We start from the raw sequence: 24924 nt of genomic DNA on the forward strand, positions 1-24924 counted from the left end.
TTTTATATTCTCATCTGTTTTTATGGCATGTTGCTGCATGTCTCCAGAGGCACACAGCATTTTTATATTCAAGTAAATTTATATTAGTTACAGTCTCCAGCTGTTTTAGATATAGGATCATTTCCTGTTGGTACTGTTTCCAGGACAATTCTTTCTTTCCTTCAAAAAATGAAAAATGTAATTTAACAAAGACATTCTATAATTGCCTTCATATCTAGCAAGGTATCTAGCAATCTAAATGCTTTATTATATTTAAAACACCTGTCTATATAATATCTTAGAAATTGTTCAGAGCTGTATTATCTTTTGGTAAGGCAGCTGCTGCCATTTTTATTTAATTTACAAGAAATCTACAGAAACTATCTCCTTAATAATAAGTCTTCTACCGCTATGCCATAGATATGAACTTTATAAAAATAAGGATTTTTACATGTGTGTGTGGGCGGTGGGGGGCTAGTAATTAATTTGATCTTTTCAGACTTGGAAAGACCATTATTTTAAAAATCCCAATGGGAACGCTGGTAAGGACTGTAAATTTTTTTGACATATTTAATATATTATAATGAAAGTAATGGCATGCTGCTGTACTCATGCAACCAGCCTCCTGGTGGAATCACATTTTGATTCGTAGACTCCTGATATCATTCACCAATAATGCATTGTATTTTCATTTGAAATAAAAATGTAACATCTTGATGGTGAAGTCTTTGGGTTGATTAAAGTTACTTTGTTGTCATTCTTGTTATTTCTCAGAAGGTGGTGCAGGTTCTGTGAAGGCCGACTGTCTTGAGGTGAAGGTGATTCGGCTTGTAGGAACGCATCTGTAAACTGTGTTTATTGTATATGACATAGCCCAAAATGAAGTGTTTAATTTTTAACAGATTATATCAGTTTAGACTCCACTGAATGCCAAAAAAACAACAGACACCCAGGCTTACAATGGTGTGATTAAATGAGAAAGTTTACCTTTCCCAGCAAAGTAATCAAAATATTCCTTTTTGGAATACTAAGAGTATAAAAGGGAAATGATTATGGTTCCCTAGTGATATACTGTTATGATTGACAGGAAAAACCAACACACATGCCACCTGAGACATCTTGTTCAGGAACTTTCTGGAGGGTAGTAAATTGGTGTTGGCACACACACACAAAAAAATAAAATGACTTGATTCAGCACTTTTCCCTTCCAAATCCCCAAACACCAAAGAAAGAAGTAAATATTCATCAAATGATCAAAATTTATATTGATTTTATTCTACATTAGCAGCTCAAAGTGGAGATTCTTGACAGGGTAGATGTCGGTTTGAATGATTCTCTTTGAAATGAGGATATAGGCACTGAACTGAGCGCTACTGTGCATTCCTGAACCACAGGCACTGATGATTAGAACCCTAGGAGGCTAAATTTTTAAAGAAGAATGGCATAAAGGCACACTTGTTCAGTTCTGTTTTGATAACTAAATTGTTATTATTAGTATGTAAAATAATTCTTGTTGTTCCTGCTTCATTCCTTCCTTGCTATCAGTGTCTAAGAACAACTGTAGAATTTCAGAGCAGTGGAATACATGCCCTTATAGTCACACTTAATGGTGACATTTGCCAGCGTGATTGTACTTGGGAGGGAACTGTCAGTCCTTCAGGGCAAGAGAAACAAAGATTGTATCTTTGCATTATACATCTTTAATTTTTAGTTTCTGCCAGAAAGTAAATAAGGATTTTCTGTAGTGGAATTCCGAAGACGGGAATAAGAACACTGCTGTGCAATGTGAACACAGACTTGATGCCTGTGCCATTGTGCACAGATTTGCTTAGGAACCAGCGATGGAGAGACAGACAATTCTCACCATCCCCTCCAGTCTACACAATGCAGTCACAGCTCCTTTCTAACCCAACCCATGACATGAAATGCTGAGTTTTATAAGAACTTGGAGTACCAAAACAAAGTGGTGAATGAAGTGCTCCTTAAAGATAACTATGTGATCCATTTGTTGTTTGTGTTTGTGGAGTGGGGGTGTTTTTGTTGTTGTTTTTCATACATATTTCTTCTGTTATTAAAATAGAAGAAGAGGACATTCCTCTCGTACCCAAATACAGAAGAAATAATGGTAATAGTGTTAATGGTTGATTTCTCTGCTTAGCTTAAATGATATTTATCTAATATCTTTAAGGATATAGCTTTAAAATTGAATTTTCTAATTATGATAATGTGAATGTTTGTAATGGTTATCAAACAACATCAAGCCAATAGAAATAAAATTGGCCTTTTAAGGTAAGCACAATACTTTTAACTTCAGTCAGTTGTGTTTTACATAACAACTTGCAATCTATAAATAAACCTGGAGAACCCGCAGATGCTCTGGATCTGCAAGTATGACCACAGTTTTGATTAACACTGAACAAGGCTCAGTATATAAAAGGTCTTTGCTCAGTAATAATATTGTAATAACGTTGCGGTTCTTTGTTAAATATTTATGTATATTTTTAATTTTTACCTATTTAAGGAAAGGATGCATATTTTAAAACTTTTATAACTCTTTATCCAATGATAACAGCAGCATTATAACAAGCCTACAACATGTTTCTGTGGCAACATTTTTGAGGTGAAATATTGGTCTTATTCTAGAATGAATATTTCAGATTCTACTATGTAATATATCTTCTCTGCAATTCTTCATTATATGTTCATTGAGGGCAGACACTGTTTCTGAACCAAACTTAGATCCTGCACAATGTATTACTAATAAGAGACACTCAAGATACATTTATTAAATGAATAAATAAATGTCCTTAATTAGTTACACTCCATAAAAGTAAATTGCTCCCTTAGTGCTATGATTCTGTGTTCTGGTTCTATGGTAGGAGGCTTGACACCCCATTCAGTCATGCATACAGGGCTGGGAGAGTGACGCAATATTCATACTCAATGTGATGCCAGATTTTCTTTACACTTAGCCAACACGGAACTAATCACGTAGTAAAACATGTCCATGGAGAGTTCTTCTCTGGACAAAGGAAATACACTATAAATTCAAGCCCAAAGGCAAAATATTTGGGGAAATTATGAACCACAAATAATGACAACAAAAATCATGAGGAGGAAATACTATCAAAGTTTCAAGTCTAAAACTATAAAAGTTTCAAATCTAATCCTAGGATGAGTATGGAGAACCTTGCCAAACAAAAGAGTGCAAATTTCCAAGTGTAGATTCTAATCAAGCCTGGAAGTCCTTGGCAAGGTTAGTTGGGATCTTTAGGCCTGAAAGTGTTTCCAGAAAAAGGAATCCATGTGGGCTAGGGTGTTGTTCAGGAGGGAAGAGGGAAGGAACGGTAAATATTTATTTAAATAAAAGAAGGAAAATGTATGCACTTAGAGATATTGAAACCAAGGTTTAAAAATAAAAGATTGTGGTTAAGGTTGGGGGAATATTCTCAAATGACAAAATTATTGCCAGGAAAAATAGGGGATCCCCTTGTTTTTACTGAAGGATACGCATGGTTTTTCAGAGCAAGCATGAATTTTCTTCTAGACACAAACTGTGGATCGATGATGTTTCTTCAAAAGTCCCATAGGACTGTTGGATTAAACACAGTTTTGTTTTTTCCTATAAAATAATAAAGCAAGTTACATTTTTTCACTTATTTTATTTCATATAAAAATAATTGATACTTATCTTTCCCAAAATAACACCAACAAATTTTAAATAATTTTTTATATTTATTTGTTTGTTTAATGTGAAAGGCATAGAGGTAGTGAAAGTGAGACAATGATCTCTAATCTGCTAGTCTACTCCCCACATGCCTGCAATAGGCAGCGCTTGGCCAGGCGAAAGCTTGAAGTCAGGAACTTACCCTGGTCACCCATAGGCATGGCAGAGGCTCAGTCACTTGGGGCATTTTCCCTTGCCTCCCCTGGACGGTATCAAGAAACTGGATTAGAAGCAAAGCAGGCAGGTCTTGAAACAGACACTGTGTTTTTGATACTGGAGTCATAAGTGGTGCCGTAAGGTACTGTGCCTCAACATCAGCCCCCTAAATAAAAGGACTGTGACTTGTTTCCTGATTAAATTATCTCTGATGCTTCAGGTGCCGAATACATACGACGTGAAGGGAGGAAGCATGCTACTAATGATGAATAGCAAAGCAACTGTAGCTGGTGTCAGATGAGAAGGCGGCACTTCCATGTTTCTTAGGCTGCAAAAACAAAATACCGCAGCCTGATGTTTAAACAACAGAAATGTCTTTATCATAATTCCAGAAGCTGGAAATGCAAAAGCAGTTTATCACTGGTTTGGATTCTGGTAGGGACTCCCTCCTTGGCTTGTAGACAGTCACCTTCTCACTGCGTATCCTATCACCTTTCCTCTGTGGGGGCACACTTATACTTGGGATGTCCTTTCCTCAACTTAGCAATGGCACTAATCCTGTTGGATGAGGGTCCCACCTTATGACCAAATTTAGCCTTAATTGTCTTCTTAATATTTTATATCCAAATATAGTCATATTGGTGTTATGACTTCAGCAAATGAATCTGTGTGGAAAGGGATGGAGTGCAATCTATATAGTTTGATGTTAAAGGTTTGCTGAGCGTACCAGTTAATAGAATTTCTCAGGCATTCCCACGGCTGCATTCTGGGCTTCTCCCTGAAAGGAACTGCTGATTCATTTCTCCATGAGGAGTGCTCAAAGTTTACCAAACAGCTGGAGCTGTGCAAGTGGCTAGCCTAGTGCATCAGATGACTCTGTGGGCATGACAGGAAAAGTTTATTCCTCATGCCCCTAAGTTCTACTTGTTATGCTTTGCACATACCATATCTTTTCATGATTCTGGGAGCCTAAACAAATGAGTTAACAGCACAGCTATCAAGTTTTCACTGCCCAGCTTTACATTTAAGCAAATACTTTATTTCTTATCCTCCCTTCACAATCATTTCTCATGGTATGCTGCTAGTCGGCAGAGCTCTCCCTTCTATCACACTTGCTCATCCAGGAAATAGGACTGTGTTTCATTCGTTCTTCAGCCCAAAGTTCCTGATGCAGCTGTTAAAACATAATAAAGTTTTCTTGAACATAGAAGTAAATAGCTATTTATTGAGTCCCCTACCATCTTCCAGATACCACTGAGGTACTGGGAATGCAAACTGGTAAAGGAAATAAGAGCTTGGAGTCAAGAGATTGAGACAGGAAAAAACATCAACCACCAAATGCAAGAACTTTAAATTCTGATGTGTTCTGTAAAAGAAACTGAAATGATTTGTTTTGATCCATTCAGGGAAAGTCTGAGAAGGAACATATCAGTTATGAACTGAAGGATAAGCAGACATTAATTTAAGAATGTTGCAGAGAAAGAAAAATAGGTGCAAAAGTCTTAAGTTATGGAGGATTTGTATACAGAAGAGCATTTACGAATTGAAAAACTGCAGGGATAACAGGCATGGTGATCTAGAAGAAAACATGTAGTAAGTGAGGTCTGAGTTAGATAGTAATACAGTAATAAAATCTTGTCAGCTATGGAGAGTTTTTACGTCAGTGTGAATGTGGTATGAGTCCAGTTCATGTTTTATAAAAATTACTCTGGCTACTTTAAGGGAAAAATGGATGTGATAGTTGTGCCTGAAGGGTGATACATGGTTGGAAGGTAACTGTTATACTGCAGGTGGATAATCATAAAGACTTGAACTGGGATGACAGCAGGGCAGGTTGAAGAGCATACTGGAACCGACAATTTTGGGGGTAAGAGAAGTCAAGGAAGACTCTCAGGTTTTTGCTATAGATAGTACATTCTGTGTTTATTTAAAAGCAAAGACTAAATACTTAAAGGTTTAAGGGAAGTAGCAAAGATGAGAATGAACCATTCTGTTTTGAACAAGTAATGCGTTTAACAGCATGAGGGATTGATTAGTGTGGAGCTCAGAGGGAGGGATTAGAAGGCATTCGTATACAAACAGCATTTAAATCCTTGAAAGAGAGTGTGGATGAAGAGCTATAGAATCAAGCCCTGAAACAACATACCACTGATCTCAGCTGTGTTTCAGAAAGATGCGTCAATGAACAATATAGAATAGGAATATGGGGCTGGAGGAGAGGGAGGAAGGTAGAAAAACTGACCATCAGTTGTGTTGGGTGAGTCAACAAGCAATGCAGGCTTAGACTACAGTAACTGTGAACTGAACCTTTCCCCCTCTCATCATGTACTCTTTTCAGTTTTATTCTTATTTCACCTTTTTTTTGCTGCAAGTTTTACTTCAAGATTTGTATTTCAGTCCCGGTATGTCCATCTGCTGCTGGACAGTTGATTCTGATTGTCCCACCAGTGATTCGAGCTTAAAGATTTAAATGTAGCATACTTCTACCATCTGCTCATATTGATCTGCAAATACTCCTACAGAGGACACAGCCCTCAGTGATGAACAAAAAAGGTGATGGATGTGTCACTGAGTCTTCCCATTTTTATTTCTTTAGCTAGCTGCCAAATCCTGAAGATCACATATCCTTAATATTAATTAGGTTAAAATTTATTTGTAAAATATTTTTAGATTTAAAAGTAGATTATAGATGTTAATAAAATTCTTTATTAGGTGGTATTACTGTTTTCTGAGAATTCTATTTGTTTTTTTACAGATCTCCTCTTGAAAGCTTATCTTTGGACTAAGGTATAGGATGAGAAAATTTTCAGACAGTCCACAGAGAGATTTAGACTGGCAAAGTCATTCAACCATAGCAGAAGGAACTACTTTGGTTCTATTTTTATTAGCACATCTAGGAATGAATCACTGAAAGCTGAGAGAGCGAGATGGATTGGAAAGACCCAGGCCATCTAATTCATCTCCTTGTTAGTGCAGGGAAGTTTTCTATGCCAGATGCCTGTGAAATATTGTGCAATAAAAGCCCGAGATTACAGCATTTCAATCATTTCTCTAAGATGACTAATTGTCTTTGAAGGTGCTCTCAGCTTTGTTCTTGTTTTGTGTATCCCTGTTACATGAGAGGTGTTTCCTCTAGTGCACAGAGGTATCTAAGGGATCCTATGAAGAGGATCTGCTGCTGCTTCTGTAATGAAGACAAGTCTACACTACTTCTCTTTTTATGATGCCTCCTGAGACTGGGACATACCTTTGTGAGATCATTACTGAGAAGGAGCTGTGGTGCAGTGTGTTACTTAGGAAGGTTAAAAAGTACCAGAAGCCTCTAAGCATCAGACATGTCCCTTAGCACCAAGTATGGATGCATTATTCTCATGGCCTTTCTAATGGAATGAATACTCAGTATAAAGGATGTCCTCCTCAGTATGCCCTGTAGTTTGTGGTAGAAAAATGATGGGGTAAAATTTGGGAGAAGTACTGTTTTTAACTTCTTATCTTATACCATAAGACTTTGTGTGTCCCTTTGCAAGATGTATCTTGATATATTTCTAATATTGACTGTATTGTTGTAATTTTTTTAGTAAGAATTGTTTCTGCATTTCCTGTGTTTCTGAACCCCTTAGTTTGCACTTCACAGTATGTTTCATTAACATTCTGTATACCACCTTTTCCACATTCTTTATAAAATGCAAAATGACACTAATCCAGCATTGCCTTTGTGCTTTTCCATCAGCAACACCTACATCCAGCTGAATATACTCCAAGTAACATAATTCTGTGCTTATAGTGTTTGACATAATTCTTAACCTGGTTGTGCTTATGCTTGTCCAAGCTAATTGATTTGGGTAAGAAAAGTCACATAAACTGGTAGATAAGTTGCAATTTTGAACTGACTTCTGACACTTAAATTAAAACTGTTCTAATTTTAACCTTGTTTCTTTTAAGTTCTTCCTTACCAGTATAGTTCATTAATAACTATTTGCTTATGAAAAACAACAGCATGGGAGTTCTACAGTAGTTTGAAACTTTGCTTTTGACAACCTACCTATGTTATTTAAAGCATCCCAATTTTACCCATAAGCCATTATTTTATAATATTTGAATTTTCCTTCACAGCCAATTGTGTAATACCAGAATCCAGACAAAAGGTGTTGGTTGGCTTCTAGATACTAAAAATAGGTCATGTCTAAGTTGACTTTTCATGTTATAGACTCTCCAGCCAATCCAGAACTGTTTTCTTAGAATAATATGTAATAAAATCATAAGTAGCCACTTTGGGGTTTATCATAAATGCTAATAAATGCTAATAAATGTTTTTGAATGTAATGTAATACACTAAATGAAAATAAAACTTTAGTTTCCCAACATACATGAACACAGAATTTCCCCGAGAAGACTTCATTCTTGGTCTCATCTGGTGTTCTAGGGAACCCTAAAGCCATAGAGATTACAACATCTGCAATAGATCAAGCTTCTCTTCAGTGCATTTCCATGCCAAATATTATTCAGCATTCTTTTGGTCTTGGTTTGATGGAAAACAGCATGGTGAGCTTACTACCTCTCCATTACTACATTGAGCTTCAAGAAACTGAAACATTTAACAATCTAAACCTGCATGTTAGAAAAACCATTTCTTCTACATTAAAATTGTTAAGACTAAAAGAAAATCAGCAGAATGAAATAAAGGAAGTCTGTTGTTACTGTGGAAGAAATAGTTATTATAGAAGTAGCAATTAATCATAGGCTTTTTATTATCCTTTTATTATCCTCAGGAAAGATAAACATTCACTGTATAAATATATATATTCACCATAGAGAAACATTCAATATATATATATTCTTCTGTATGAATTGGGGGATGTTTAGAAATGTTACATATGTGGCAATATATGGAAGAATTGTATTAAGGAATTTCACAGAATTTTTATGCACAGTCTTATTATTTGGTATAATGATTTTAGGCATATTTGTGATACTTACTGAGTCTTCTGGGAGTTCATTTATTCAGGTAATATTTTAAGGAAGAACTTTTAAGATTCAGTTCTAGAATATAATTCTGCAATATGCCCAGCTGATTGCATTAAATCCAATCCCAAAAGCAGCAGTATAATGATGTGAACAATTCCCGTTCTTTGGGTTGTCACACTTCACCTTAAATGTATTCCTTCTGGATTAAAGCAGCAATTCCTGTTTGTTTCTCTCTCTAGGCTGAGGTCCAACTATGCTGCCTGGAAGCACAAAGAGATGCCGTTGAGCAGATGTCCCTCAAACTGTACAGTGAGCAGTACACCAGCAGAAGCAAGAGGAAAGAAGAGTTTGCTGATATGTCGAAAGTTCATACACTGGGAAGTAACGGGTAGGGAACTATTTTTTGGTTGTTTTATTGCCACTATTTTACTTTTTCAATAATTCTCTGCTGGTAGGGCTTAGGCAGTATTCTTCCCCAGCTAACAGGTAAGAAGAACAATAGATAAGGCAATTATGTTCTTCTCCATTCATGGTGGAATTGAGGACTGTAGATTTTTCTCTTTTGTTTTTTACTCACATAAAGTAAACAGCACAGATGTGGGAACATACTTTAACCTCCCTTCTATTCCTGCGCCCACCAACTCTCCTCCTTCCTATTGGTTTAAAAAAATTTCTTTTTAAAATGATGTAGTTTCATTTTACTTCTTAATCACGGGCTTCCATTTCATTGAGTAAAGATTTCAAGAAACAACAAGTAGGGAAAAATATTTTGTAGGTGTATCAATACGGGCTATGAAACAATAATCAAATCTCAGAAATGCCCTTCTCATTCACTTGGGTCTCATTTTTCTGGTATTCTTTATAACTTACCACAAATCATACAAAGATGTGCTATTTATCTTTTTGCTACTGGCTTATTTCAATAAGTATAATCATTTCCAGTTACATTCATTTTGTTGCAGAATATTGCCTTCCTTTTTATGGCTAAGATGTATTCCATAGTGTGTATATGCCACATTGTTTTTTCTACCAGTCATCTTCTGATGGACATCTGGGCTAATTGTCATATCTTAACTATTATGAATTCCATTGCAGGTGGCTGTGGATTAATCAGTTGATGTCATACAACCCAGAAATAATCCTTCATCACTAGTTTTTTTTTTTTTTAATTTTTGGGACCATAGTGTGCCTTTAGTGTTGATTTTTCATCTATATACCTTGTTTTGATGTATTTCCTTTTTAGACTACATGATTTATTTTAATATCTATTTGATGAAATCTGAAATAGTAGAGCCTCACTGGAAGACTGGAAAAATATCATTTTCTTGAATAATAGAAGTGTAGCAATTGTTTAGAGACGTTGGACTAGATATTTAGCTTTACATACAGTTAGAGCTACTGGCCCGAGGGCATGGTAGGCTAATCCTTTGACTGTGGCACTGATATCCCATGTGTGTATCTGTTTGTGTCTTGGCTGCTTGACTTCTGATCCAGCTAGTAGCCTGGGAAAACAGCAGATGATGGTCCAAAGCCTTGGATCCCTGAACCCATGTGGGAGACCCAGAAGAAACTTCTGAGATCTTAGAAACATTCCAGGTCTTACCACTGTAGTTATTTGGGGACTAAAACAGCATGTGGACAATCATTCTCTTTCTGACCCTCCCTCTGTCTTTGACTTTGCAGTTAAATCCTTGTGGGCCCAGTATACTAGCCTAGTGGCTAACGTCCCTGCCTTGCACATGCTGGGATCTCATATTGGCCCGGTATGTGTCCCAGCTGCTCCACTTCCTATCCAGATCCCTGCTTGTGGCCTGGCAAAGAAGTCGAGGACGGCCCAAAGCCTTGGGACCCCGTATGCATGTGGGAGACCCAGAAGGGGTTCCTGGCTTCTGGCTTCAGATCAGCTCAGCTCCGGCCATTGCAGCCACTTGGGGAGTAAATCAGTGGCTGGAGGATCTCTCCAACTTTCCAAAATAAATAAATAAATAAATCCTTAAGTCATTTAGAATAAGGTAATAATATTTCAACCTTGCATGGTTTGTTAAAGGACCCAATTTCTTAGGTGATCTATCAAGCCTAAGACATGTAACTGTATTGATACAATACTATCTACTCATACTATTAAATGGTTAATTCATATATTACAGTATTTCCAAATGTCTGTAAAGTTATACAAACACTGTCTATATTTTCCCTTTTCTAATTTGATCTTAATATTTAGTAGCTGTTTATTAAAGAATAAGAGTGCTGATGAAATTTAATTATTTAATAGTTTTAATGACTTGATAATAATCATACTCATAAACACAGAAACAGAAACCTATTTCACTTCTTTACTTGAGCTATACAGCAAGAAGGCAAAACTGTTTCCTAAAGTGGTATTACTTGTTAATAACTTTATATAAACCTTTAAGGTGTTACTGTAGCCAAACCATTCTCTGAAAAAGAAGGAGGAAGGAGGATTTTCTTGCAATTTTGTTTAAAGTTGCTGATAGTTCTGACTGGATGTCCAGCCCTCATAGGGTCTCTTAGGTTAAATTAAGCAGAAGGATGATAAATTCTTTCTTATAAAAACCTGGGGTCTTTAAGAATAAGAAAAACAGACCTTTGCTATAATTCTGTTAGGATGTAAGGAAATGTTTTTCAAGTTTTCAAATTTACCTAGATGTATAATTTATTGTTCTATCACTTTGTAAATATTAGATACACTATGTAAATAGTGAGTTAATCTTTCTTAATTCAATATACATTTATTTTAAATATTTCTGTATATTATTTGCAAGGCAACATTACATAAAGACGAATGGAGAGAGAGAGAGAAAGAGAGTTACAGTAAGAGAACAGTCTTCCGTCTACTGGTTCACTCTCTATTTGGCTGCACTAGCTAGGGTCGGGCCAGGCTGAAACCTGGAACCTGGAACTTCATCTGAGTTTCCTTTGTGAGTGACAGGGACCCAAGTACCTGGATTATCTTCCAGTTCTTTCCCATGAACATTCCCTAAAGAGCTGGATCTAAAGTGGTGCAACTGGGACTTGAACCTGAGCTCATATTTGAGCTATATACATATGATGCCAGCATCACAGCTTAACCCATTGCATTGCACTGCAAGCCCCACTAGACACATACCAAAAGAAAACTATAGCAGCAAGTAAAAGAGAAAGGATTAAATCTTGGACCATGCACAATAAATTGTTTGGAGACCTTAATAAACTTTAATTTCTCTGATTGCCTAAGTAGTCTCTTGTGTACGTACAAGCACAAACTTTAGGTCACATTTCCATGTTTTCTAAAAGTCTTGGATGTTGGACAGCACCTCGTGCTTCTGACCTCAGATTCCAAGGACCCAACCTGCGTACTTACTCAGGCCTCTGCAAATCAGAAATCTACCCTGGGGATTGCTCAGCTAACAACAAGCATTGTGCTGTGAAGTGGGAGGAGGTGAACTAGCCTGAGAGCCCTTGTTCGTACTTCTTGGGGAGCTGAAGGGTGTGCATTGTCAGAGATTTAAGAGTGATCTGAAGAAATGCCAGCTATTTAATACTAAAGACAAAACCATATACCCCTTTCTGTTTTCTGTTAACATACAGAAAAGCATTGTTTGAGAAATGCATGTGGGTGAGGTTATCTAGGGTGTTGAGCCCCTAAGACTTTCTGTTCCCACGGTCAAATTCTTATATCTAAAGGCTTCAGAACATAATATGGCCTTGAAAAAATTATCTCTTTCAATGACATACAAACTTCATTAACTGTTCCTTTAGTTACACAGAATGAGTGTTGTTTTCAAAAAGTAATTGTGGAAGCAGTGTGGGCTTTCCATAGTTATTATTCCATATAAAATGCACACAGACACAATATAGGGCAGAAAAATGAAGGTGATAAGTCAAAATATATGTTTTCATTTCCTCCCCTTATCTTCATGAATGCTATGGTTCTATATACTAATGTATAGTAGCCTAGGTTGTATGTAATACATTGAAAAGTAGGCTAATTTAGGAAGGCCTCAGCTGATACACAGAGTAGTGGTATTAATTTCTGACATTTTAGAAATAAATATGTAACCTCTGCTTTGATAGAAAGGCGTGAATCATAATGACGTTTCATAGCTCATGTCCAACTATGAATTGTGCAGTTAGCTGTCAGGAATATACCTGGCAGGGGGATTTCCCCCGAACATATGTGAGGTAATGTAGGTTTCGGAAACAGCATGTGCACCTTTGGAAGACACTTGACCCTGGCTCCGAATCACCAGGTACAGCCAGTGCTCTCAGGAGGCCCTGCAGTGTGCAGTCTGTGGTCTCAGTGGTAGCAGGAGGCAGTACGTCTTGATTGTGGTGAAAACATTAGTCAATGGCTTGGTTTCTTTCATCCATTAAGTGTTCACTGAGGGCTCACTCTAATGTCCTGAACAGTTTGTCAAGGATACCTACCTTCCATGTATTTTGTAAAGTGCAGCCATATTTTTTAGACAATTCTTCTGTGGAGATGTTGTCTGATTTCATTTTTAAGTGAATTTTAGTGATGTTATTCATTTCCTTAGGAAGCATTCTACTTGCTATCAATGATTAGTATAAACTATGAGCTGTGCCTTTGGCTCCATGTGAGAATCAGAGAACTGAGTAGCAAAAAAGGCTGGATGACTTCCTTGTCGGAGAGAGATTTTAGATAGAGCTAAAACCTCAATCCAGGTAAAAAAAATGTGCCAGTCAATTCATTAATCACACTTTGCCTTCATTCTGCTAATTTCAGACAGACCCTCAGTAAACTTCTCCCCTTAAATACTGTGTTGTACATTTTCCCAACTGTTTGGAATTTAAGTTAGAATACCTTTCTACTATGGAGAAATGAAAGAGTCTTAAAGGAATTTCATTAAAATCACACAAAAGGTTGGGCAGAATAGTCCAAAGCTGTAGGAGACAGGGGACAGGCTCCTTGAGAATGCAGTGCAGTTCTGCTCTGTCCAGGAGAATTAGAGCAGATCGGAAAAGGCATAGATGGGCCTGGAGAGGCTTTCCAAAAGAAGCCTAGAACATGGGAAGACCTTTTCGATTTAACCTAAAAACACATAGTGAGTGAATAACTATGAAAAACAGGCTACAATTTCTGCTTTCATGGATTTGCAGTCTAGCTGGAGAGTGTGGCATTAAACCTATGTTTGCATGGGCAGTGCAAGGAAAGGCAGAGGATTCCCAGGGAGTGTCGAGCACACAGGATGGCCCATGAGGCGGGCTTGCATTGTTGTATTTACTGTATCCTCTCTTGCATCTGGTGCTGTGACTGGCATAGATTGGGTGCTGGATGAATGCACACATGAATAAGTAAGTAAATTGAATTGGACCTAGGAGACAGGGGTGGGGGGTGAAGATATGGAATCATCAGACTTCCTCCTTTTCCATGGACTGGAACATGGGGCAGGAAGTTGGAGATGTGGAAAAATAAGACTTGGGGAGAATCTGAAGCCCACATTCTGAAGTTGATTATTGAGTTTATGTTTCTTAAACAGAACCCTGCATCAAAATCATCTGTGAAACTTACAGGCAGAAAAAGATCTGCCTCCCCTTGCGTGCATGGGAATGGATGGTAACAATGGGAAGCTCCTGGCTCCTGGCTTTGGACCAGTTCAGCCTTGGCTGTTGCACCCATTTGGGGAGAGAAATAGCAAATGGAAAGGAAAACCTCTTCCTCTGCATTGTAACTCTGTCTTTAAAATAAATGAGACAGATATTTATTTTTAATAAAGAACCAACTTTATTTCTCTAAATTAAGGTATATTTAACCAACTGTGAAAGAATATAATCACCCTGGATTTGTCTCCTTTGAGGTCTTGCTTTCTGCTGAGCAACAGGCCCAAACTCTCTGTGCAATTGGATAAACATTCATTCCCTTTCACAATCTTATTCTCTTTCATTTTCTCTGTCTCACACACAAGGATCATTTTCAATTTCTACTCAGTGGATACTTTTGGAACATTACTTCATGAAACATTTTCTTTTTTAAAAGCACAGGCCATGAAATGGCTCTTTTACTTGCCCGTGTTGAAAACTCTTAGGTAAATCACCAGATAACCCAAAGAAACCTCACTTCCATTTACATTTCTACTTTCTTCTGACTCTTGCTCAATATAATGGGTAACTGACTAGTTAGTGTTCAATACAGGCCCTTTTTGCTCCTTTCTCTGTACTTAGTATCGTTAAATAGTAAGACCACAATGCAGTATGCACGGAAAAGGAACAAAATGTGCCTGACTACTTCTTTGGTAACTGATATTTTGGCCACTGTGTGACTTCCAAAATAGGTTTGTCTGGGCTAAAGCAAAAATGTGGCATTTAGCTCAGCAGTTAAGACTCCAGTTGTGATATTGCACCCCATATCTGAATGCCTACGTGTGAAGTCCTGGTTCTGCTTCAGATTCAAGCTTTCTGTATGTGAACATCCTCACTAGGGACAAGTGCTGGCTCAAGTAGTTGTGTCCCTGCCATTTACATGGGAGACCTGGACTGAATTTTGGTCTCCTGCCTTCAGCCTGACCCAGCTACTGGTATTTTTGTATCTGGGAAGTGAAGCAGTGGGTGGAAACTCTTTCTGTCTCTCTGCCTTTTAAAAGCAAACAAAGTAAAAACCAAACAAACAAAAACTACTTTATCAATGGAGATTTACTCATTTGGGTTCACAACATTATAGCCCTATAGTGTGGGAATACATTAAACTTATTATATGCCTGTACAGTCTTTCACTTTCTTGCTGTAATGCCAGGAGCCAACAAAGGCATACCAGAGAAGTTTCTTTCTGGGCAAAATAACTTCAAAATTGACAGTAACATCAAATACGAAGGTGTAGATAAGTAGGTCCACAGAAAATCTGATCCCTTCATTTAAGAACAACTTCTGTACTAGTTTGGGGAGTTGATGGAGCCATTGAAAAGCGAGAGTGGTGCGGTAAGGACAATGAGAGGCACCTAGGGGAATCCTAAACTACTTCGTTTGAGTGTGCAAGGCTTATGCCTTTTCTTTGCAGTTTGTTCTTTTGTTCATTTTCCCATCTCCTACCAAAATAGCTTTAAATTTCCCAATAAAAATATTGATGGTACAATGGGGTAAATGTTTCACTGAAGTGATTTAGGCAAAATTAAAATGTCTGTAAGAAAATACGCAAATCCCTATTTTGTGCTTGTGTTCTAAAAGGGCTGTGATTTGGCTATAAACTTTTCATACCCCCAAAATGAGTGAAATCTCATTCATCATAAAATTCACCATTTCCTAAGATTAGAAATAATATAAATCAAGTAAAAAACGGCTTCTTAGGCTATTAAGAACCAAGATGATTTTTCTCTTGTAGTAAGGAGAAAGACAGGTGTCTGTGATGCAGCATCCTGGGAAGAGAACAATTCCCAAGGCGGCTTTTTGAAGTAGGCTGCAGAAGTGAGAAGTGATGTTGACATATGAATCAGTAAAAGTGGTTCCATAAGTAACTAAAATCTACTAGTTTGAACATGATACTCTCTGAGCGGGGTCAGCCTTCTTGAAAAAGATAAATGAAGTCATTTTGAGAAAACTTTCCATATTCTGCTACTCAGTTTTGTTAGGGATTGTGAAATTGTCATTCCCAGATTGATTACTCCTACCATAAATCAGAGGGTAAATATCCTTACGCTGTGTCAAATTTTGGATACCCACAAGGCCTAGAGTAGAGCATTCATTTTTACAGAAGGTTGAATTGCCCAACCCATACCAGCCTGCCAGTAGCCGACCTGGATCCAGTGTCCTTTTGGCATACAAATGATGATGTAGATAAGTTTGTCTCTTTTTTCTTAACAGTAACAGCATCATCATCTCTCAAAATGTCTCATGAAGCACAATTCCCTCATTTGTTCCCTTAGCCATTAATTCTAAAACTTTTTGAGAATCTCTTCTAGTTTCTTAACTAGAATACAAGTTAGTGTCTTAAGTGAAAAATTTATGGAGTTTTGATTTCCCAGCAGCCTAACAATCCTTCATATATCCAAAAATTTATACTGATATTTATAATTTTATGTGTAATCTATGGCAAGAATTTATGAATTATATTATTAACAAGTTTATAGGCATGATTTTATTTTTCTTAGACATTTTCTCAGATATGTGGGTATCGATACGAATGGAGAGAATTACTGATGGAAAAAACTCCATATTCCCTGTTAGTTATTAACGGCAAAGGCAGCTACTTTTCTCATGAGGAATTTACTCATGAATTTTCATTCAAAATAGTGGATTAGTGTCCACACTTTAATATGTTTAGAGTGGAAAGGGATTCTATATGCAACTGTGCATATCAGGCTCCATGTCTGGAAACCTAAATTTTATTTTTTAATGGCAATATAATTGGTCTGGGTGCCACTGGTATACCTCCCTTCTGTGCTTGTGTGCTACATGGAGTAGAGAATGATAGGAAATTATGATCCATTATTACTTGTATTTTATTTCTGTGAAGCACTTAAACTGTATTTTTGTAGGATTTTTTTCACCACTCCCTTTAGTGTCCTTTTTATTGGAAACCAGAAGCAAACTTCCTTGGGCAAATAATGTGAGCAGTGAGCACTCAGTGAATATTTGGGGAAAAAATCAATATGCTAAAGAAGCTACGAAAATTGGATCATTTAATAGAACTCCCAATATAGACAAGGTGGTATTTCAAGAACCGGTCTGATGTTTTTAGATGTGTTAGTGTTAAATGAACCATTAAGCATACAAAGAAGGATTTTAAGGCATATATATATATTTTTTTATCTGCCCCAGACTTCTGTAGTAAGCTGCAAAAAGATTTTAATGTTATCTTCTCTTCAACTAATTATTGCTCTATTTTGATAATTTTTTGAATCTCATTGTGTATTTTAATCAAAATTCCTTAGTGAGCCAAGCTGAAGCCTCATATATTCACACACACCTTTCATTGATTTCACTTAGGTGAAACTTTATTGTTTAAGCAAAGTTTCATTTGAAATGTTGAGTTAATGATGCTCACTTTAAATACCAGGGCTGTATGCATTTATGTATTGAGACACTTAGCTAGTCAAACACAGCTCCCATCACAGTTTAAATCAAGGATTATTTCTTAAACTATTAGCTTTACAAATATTATATTGCCTTTAAGTCAGCAAAAAATGATACTAAATATGCTTTCTGATATTTTAATTTTTTGGCAAAAATTATTGGAGTATTTAAAAATTTTATTTGAGCACACACAAAGAGAGTGACAGAGAGACAGACAGAGTTCTGATCTGCTGGTTCATTCTCCAGATGTTTATGATGATCAGGGTTGGGCCAGCCCAAAACCAGGAATTGGGAACTCAGTCTAGGTTTCCCAGTGAGTGATATGGTCCTAATTACCCAAGCCAAGGCCAAAATTAAAAGGACGCTAGAATCTTTAACCAGAGCTATTGACTAAAACCAGGCACTCAGATGTGGGATGCAAGTGACCAAAACATGAGACAAAGCACATATACTTGGGATTGTTTCTAACGCTAAAGTGGCAGAGCAAAATAGTTGGCACAGTACTGGGAAATTCACTTGGTCTTCACTTGGTCATCACCCACGTTAGTTAAATGAGTACTACATAACGTAATAGCACGGTAGCCTGTGTTTGTCTGTGTTAGAGTGTGGACCTGCAAAGTAAAACCTCCGAGAATCAGCAGGGATAGTGAGGGCTGATATGAGGCTTAGTGCTCAAGAAATATCACTGGGCTCCTGATTAAGCTGAGGTAAGGTCACACACCATTTCAGACACAGACCTGCAGTATGATAAATTTCCAACATCTTTGTTGAAAAACCCAGCCAACTTGTACACAAACACTGTGTTAAAGCAGTGTACCCAAAATTCACAATGTCATGTACACCACCGCATGCTCAGTCAGATGCAATCTTGGAGAAGAATAGTAAATCTGAACACTGAGTATTGACCCCAAGAGGTTTTCTGTAAAATAAATGTCAACTTCTTACGGAGGCTATAGTATGTGTAAAACCTGAACTCTAATCTTAAAGAAGGGTTCTTTTTGGTTTTGTTTTTCACTTTCCCAGGAAAGGATGAGCTAGGATCTGACATAAGGATTATCAATTAGAAGACAGGTGTTTCAGCTCAGCAATTGTGATGCCATGGGGTACACTCGTTTCCTCTATCAGAGTCTGTGGATTTGAATTCCAGCTCTGCCTCTGCTTAGGGCTAACGCATACCCTGGGACACAGCCAGTAGTAGCTCAGGTGGCTGAGTTCTGCCACACATGTGGGATATCTGGTCCCTATGTTCTGACTTCACTGTGTAGGTTCTTGCACACATTTGGGAAGGGAGCCAGTAGAGGAAAGATCAGTCTCCCCCAGTTGGAGTGCCTTTGGAGGCCGAGAACACTGAGGTCATCCACTCCCGTTTGGATCTACCACATGGGGTGGAAGAAGCCTAGATCCTTCTTTGCAGGATCCAAGGTCATTGGAGCAACAGCCAGGAGCCCTGAGCTGTCTGCAGAACAGAATAGTAAACTCCCTTGGGGACTAAGGAGAGGAGCTTTCTCTGGTCCCTACTTAGTTCCAACTTTGGATCCCCACCCTCTCCTGCAATGACCATCAGGGTCGCTCCGGAGCCACACCCCCCAAAACAAAACAAATAAGAAAATTAGAATAGATAGACGGAGAACAACAAGGAAAACTTAGAACCAGACAGGAAACAGTCAGCGGGGATCCACATATACCTTATATGCATATTATTTCTTTTTTTTAATTTTTATTACAAAGTCAGATATACAGAGAGGAGGAGAGACAGAGAGGAAGATCTTCCGTCCGATGATTCACTCCCCAAGTGAGCTACAACGGGCCGGTACACGCCGATCCGAAGCCGGGAACCAGGAACCTCCTCCAGGTCTCCCACGCAGGTGCAGGGTCCCAATGCATTGGGCCGTCCTCGACTGCTTTCTCAGGCCACAAGCAGGGAGCTGGATGGGAAGTGGAGCTGCCAGGATTAGAACCGGCGCCCATATGGGATCCCGGGGGCGTTCAAGGCAAGGACTTTAGCCGCTAGGCCACGCCGCCTGGCCCATAAGCATATTATTTCAAGAAAGGTCTTAGGTGAGGACACGAAAACAAGTTACTCCTCTCTGGGGTATTGAAGATTTCTCTGCACACCCCCTCTAAAACTGTTCTGCGCCTCAACTGCTGACATGTGCATTGTTAAAGTTATAAGCCAGTTTGGACTATCCTAAATCCGCCAAGTTCGGTAAAAATTATATGTTCTTGCTGCCATGGCAATGTCCTTCTCAGTTTCACCTGTTCAACTATGGAACCATCAAGAACAAGGTGACCAAGAATGTCTTAACAAAAGGTGTATGTTTTCAACATCACTCAGTTTCTTGTTGGGAGCCTGTATAAACCTATTTTCTACTGGGATCACTAGCAGTAAATGGAGCTGGAACTGAAAAAAAATTTTTTTAGATTTATTTGTTTTTATTGGAAAGGCAGATTTGCAGACAAGAGACAAAGTTCTTCCATCCACTGGTTTACTCTCCAAATGACAGCAATAGTTGGAGTTAAGCAGATCCAAAGCCAGGAGCCAGGAGCTTCTTCCAGGTTTCCCACATGGGTGCAAGGTTGCAAGGCTGCAAGGCTTTGAACCATCCTTGACTGCTTTCCAAGGCTACAAGCAGGGAGCTGGATGGGAAAGGGGAAGCAGTCAGAACACGAACCAGCACACTTATGGGATCCCAGCACTTAAAGGTAGAAGATTAGCCAGTTGAGCCATTGAGCTGGCTCAGCAGAGCTGACATTTTTGAGCTGTTGACTATTTTCTTGCCTGTCTCACATACTTCTCCTATCCAAAAGAGTAGAGGACAAACATCTAAACACCTGTTCCTTCTACTTTTATTTCCTTCTAATTTTCCCAATCACACTGAAGGGATGAATTTTTAACCTTCCTTCCCCCATGACTTTTAATATCCCTGGATCATAGTCTCCTAATTTTATGGGTGGGATTCTACCTTAGCCTGTCTTCCATAATTAAAATGTAGGAAAAGGCAAGAAGAGAGAAACGATGACTGTTGTCCAGAGGTAGTTTTATTTTTGCTTATTTTTAAATGTTTTACCTCTGTATTTTTAAGGTCAGAATCACAAAGAGACAGAGAGGTAGAGATAGAGCAATCTTCCAACCACTTATTTACTTCCACAAATGTCCTCTGTGTCAGGCCAAAACCAGGAGGGAGTCAGGAGCTTCTTCTAGGTCTCCCACATGAGGAACAGGAGCCCAACCACTCATTTCACAGGTCATTAGCTGGGAACTGAATTGGAAGTGGAGCAGCTGGGACATGAACCAGCACCCATTGTGTCTCAACACTAGTTTTAAACCCACACACTAACGGTGATTTTATGTGTTTATACTTATCAGAGAAGCAAATGCTTCGTGGAAATTCACTGTTACTCCCAAAGTTAGTAAAAAGAATATGATAATCCCTGTTACAATGGTTAGTAGTTTTAGTGTTTTGAAATGGGATACCAATCCAGACTTTGCATATATACCAAAAGTTCCTACTATTCCAAGCGTAGTTCGTGGACCAGCAGCCTTGCCAACATCTACGGAAATGCAGACTTGTAGATGCCACCCTAAAACTAAGGCATCACAGCTTCATTTCAGCAAATCCCTCACCCGTTCTGTACATATATTGGAGTGTTAGAAGTACTGCTGGATGTCAGTAGAGCCTTTCTCACTTAAGGTTTGGACCACAAAAGCAGTTACCAATCATTGACATTCAGTAAACATGCATGAATCAATTCTACATGTTAACAAATGACAATTTTTGCCCTGGAGTGCTTATGATCTTAATTCTTTGTAATTATAGTAAAGTAAGTGCAATAAAATAGGGACTTCTTGTTCTAGTCACCTTGTCAGTAGGCACACCTTAAATTTTTGACAGATCTATTAAGTTTAATTTAAAAGTTATAAAAAGATGATGTTCATTTTCTTGGAAAGCAGTCATTTAATGTATAGAACAGGAAAAAAGGTGATCATAAAAGACTCAATTGATAAATCCAGACTTATACTTCAAGCTGCTACTTCATTAGTATTGAGTCTTGCTAAGTTACAGTTTGACAGGATGGGAGGCTGTCTTTCAGGGGGCTGATATTGGGGGGAACAGGACAAAGTCATAGTTTGTCATCCCTCATTTTGGTTTTCTGATCACAGTGTTTTAGAAGAATCCAGGCTTTACTTATGCACCAGGCTTTCAATAGAGAATCACATTAATCCTTTTAAGCTCCTTATTCTAATGATTTATTTTGTTGAAAACCATAGTGATCCTCCTTTGAATTTTAATGATTGCTGTCTATTCAAAGATTCATTGTTTTGACTTCCTGTCCTTACCTTTGTTTCCTGCATGTCTGTGGGGAACACCTGTCTAATACTGGATCTGCCACTGGTTCTCACTGGCTTACTTGAGTCACTCAAGCCTATCTGGGAGTGTTAGGCTGAAATGCTAGCTACTCATCCATGACAATCAATGTAGGATGTGTGTGTGTGCAGGGATAGGCAGATAGGCAGCAGAGGGACAGACTGAGTCATCTCCCAGTAAAAATAGTATTTTAGAACTGAAAGTGTATTATGATCATGATAGAAAAATTAGTTGCATGAATTTTCCTAATAATACATCTTTTGGGATGAGTATCTTTGGAAAAATCTATTAGATGCAAAGGGCATTTACATTTTGAAGGCACAGTTGTTATCTGGAATTCTGGACCACGTGTCCTTTCAAAGACACTGACCCTCCATTTTCCAATCTGTTAAATGGCAATGCTCTTTTTCAGGGACACAGTGGTTGTCATTTTGTTCAAATCCTCAGGGTTAGCTAATGCACAGCGCCATGACATGACTTGGTTATGAACATCCAAGTCAGACATTACGTTTTGGAAATCCAGGAGGTGTCTGTATCACAGGCTTAAGTTCCTATTTTGCCCAGTGTGTAACCACAGAGAATTTTTTTCCTTCTCGTTTTACAGGTATCACCTAGGAACATCATGGGTTTTCAAGAATATATTATTCTAATATGAGATTTTTTTTTAACAACTATACTGTATTTATGCATGATACATTTTATGCCTTATCTTCAGGCTTCTGGACTTTGATTCAGAATATCAGGAGCTCTGGGATTGGCTGATTGACATGGAGTCCCTTGTGATGGACAGCCACGACCTGATGATGTCAGAGGAGCAGCAGCAGCATCTTTACAAGGTTAGAGCTACCCTTCCTGCCTCTACCTTGCTCGGGAAGATCTGATTAGCCTGACAAGTCTGTCTCCCACTCAGGATATCTTTGTGTTCATTGTATGTATCATGGTGTCTATTAGAATTCCCTTCTCTGTCCCCAAACTCATTTCCATCCCTCGTGTGCTGACAGGCTGCAACAACATCATAATTGCAAGAAAGTTCCCTCTATCACATTCTATTTGGTGTAATTCCTTAGAAGAACAAAGATTTATCTTCAAGATAAGTAGTAATAAGTGAAACTGCATTAATAAATAGACTAAAACAAAATGAAGGATAAATGGACTGGTAACATTTAACAAAATGTGTTTTGATTAGAGCACTCAGGTGGATTCTTTCCACCCCTCAGATCTTCCTGGAGAGAAAAGAAATTTGTGTTTGGTTTGGCTTGCTGCTGCCAGGACACAGGCCTCGTCCAATTTAATGTTTATTAGTGGTACACAGAGCAGACATTGTCATATTAAGTCAATGCATTTGTGTGTGATTTAAGAAAACTGACTTGGAACTCACATATTGATTGCAGGCAATCCATCTAATAACTATTTATATTGTTTCCCATGTCTGCTAATTCACCCTTAGCCTAGTCTGTTACCAGTTCTACATAAGAAGTCTTGCAAGTTCTCACAAACTAGCCAAGTGATTTTGACTGAGACCCACAGTAGCGAGATCCACTGTGCCTCAAAAAGCTATCAGGGAGGGAAGAGACACTTTCCACTGAAATATCAGACTGCAGTAAATCTTCCTCATTTAGGCAATTTTTATTGGAGTAATTCTGACAGTTGTCATCCTTGAATTGCTTTGAGCATATGGCATATTTCAAACAGCAGATTGTGAATCATAAAAAATAAAATTAATAACTAACCACAGAATCAGCAACAGTATAATGACAAGAAACAACTACCCCCTAGCTTTTTAAGATTTCTTACAGAATAAAAAGTACATTCAAGGTCAAATAAAAGGTATCTTCTTTCTCTTTCAACTTTATCCTTGTAAGTTTACCTTATCTTAACTTTTCCTTCCCTCTAATGGCAGATATTTGTACTTCTCAAGAGTCTAGTTGACTGTAGTTAGTATCCCCCGGGAATGCTCTTAGTTAAGAGAAATCTGAGTTCCCCAGGGACTCAGCCAATGGGGCTGTATTCTTCCCTAAAGAAGTGCATCCAACATTAATCAAATTTGTTGATTGTTAGCTGTTTCTTGTGTGGAGAGCCATCCCCATTAACAACAAAGCTACCCGATATAGCTTCTGGCATAATATATTGTCAGAATAACCAGTTTTCACCTAGTATCGCTAAAGCTTGGTGATTTCACATGTCATGTCTTTATCAGGGATCCCTCATGAAAAAAAAAAGCCTCTTGTTCCCTATAAGGGTGGGGATAGAAAAATATTTTATTCCTAAGAAAACACTATTTAAAACTAGTTCCAACAGAGAAAATAAATACAAAGAATTACCTAATCATAAGCCATTATCGCTGACTTTTATTATACTCATGGTGCCAAGTAACATTTCTTTTCTTCTTAATGCGTTTTTGTATTTTTCACATAAGCCACTGTTTTTTCAGAAACAGTGCTATGCTTTGTCAAAATAGTATTTGTGTGATTTACATCACAATTAATAGGAAATCATAGAACAAAAAGTGTAGTCTCCTTTTTCTGGTGATTTCCTTGTAAGCACTTTGCCTGAGAATTCCCTTTCTGGCCTAGCCACTCAGTACCTCTGGGGCTATGTATGGTATCTTTCCAAACACTTTCTATAGTGTGTTTTATCACTTGTGGCTCATATCCTGTCACCGGCTTTCTCCTTTTAGGAGCTGAACAATAGCTCTGATATGTTTGA

At 38.0% G+C, this 24924-nt stretch overlaps 1 protein-coding gene across 4 annotated transcripts in view; it reads left to right on the top strand.

The window, feature by feature from the left end:
• Positions 1-24924, top strand: part of AKAP6 (A-kinase anchoring protein 6) — a 555986-nt gene that overhangs the window by 425942 nt on the left and 105120 nt on the right. For all 4 annotated transcript variants that reach the window (XM_058666317.1, XM_058666316.1, XM_058666318.1 and 1 more), the window contains 2 exons: positions 9067-9215; positions 22934-23054. In XM_058666317.1, the coding sequence (XP_058522300.1) occupies positions 9067-9215; positions 22934-23054 (270 nt within the window). The remainder of the gene's footprint in view (positions 1-9066; positions 9216-22933; positions 23055-24924) is intronic.

This window comes from Ochotona princeps, chromosome 6 (genome assembly GCF_030435755.1).
Source record: "Ochotona princeps isolate mOchPri1 chromosome 6, mOchPri1.hap1, whole genome shotgun sequence".
Classification (NCBI taxonomy): Eukaryota; Metazoa; Chordata; class Mammalia; order Lagomorpha; family Ochotonidae; genus Ochotona; species Ochotona princeps.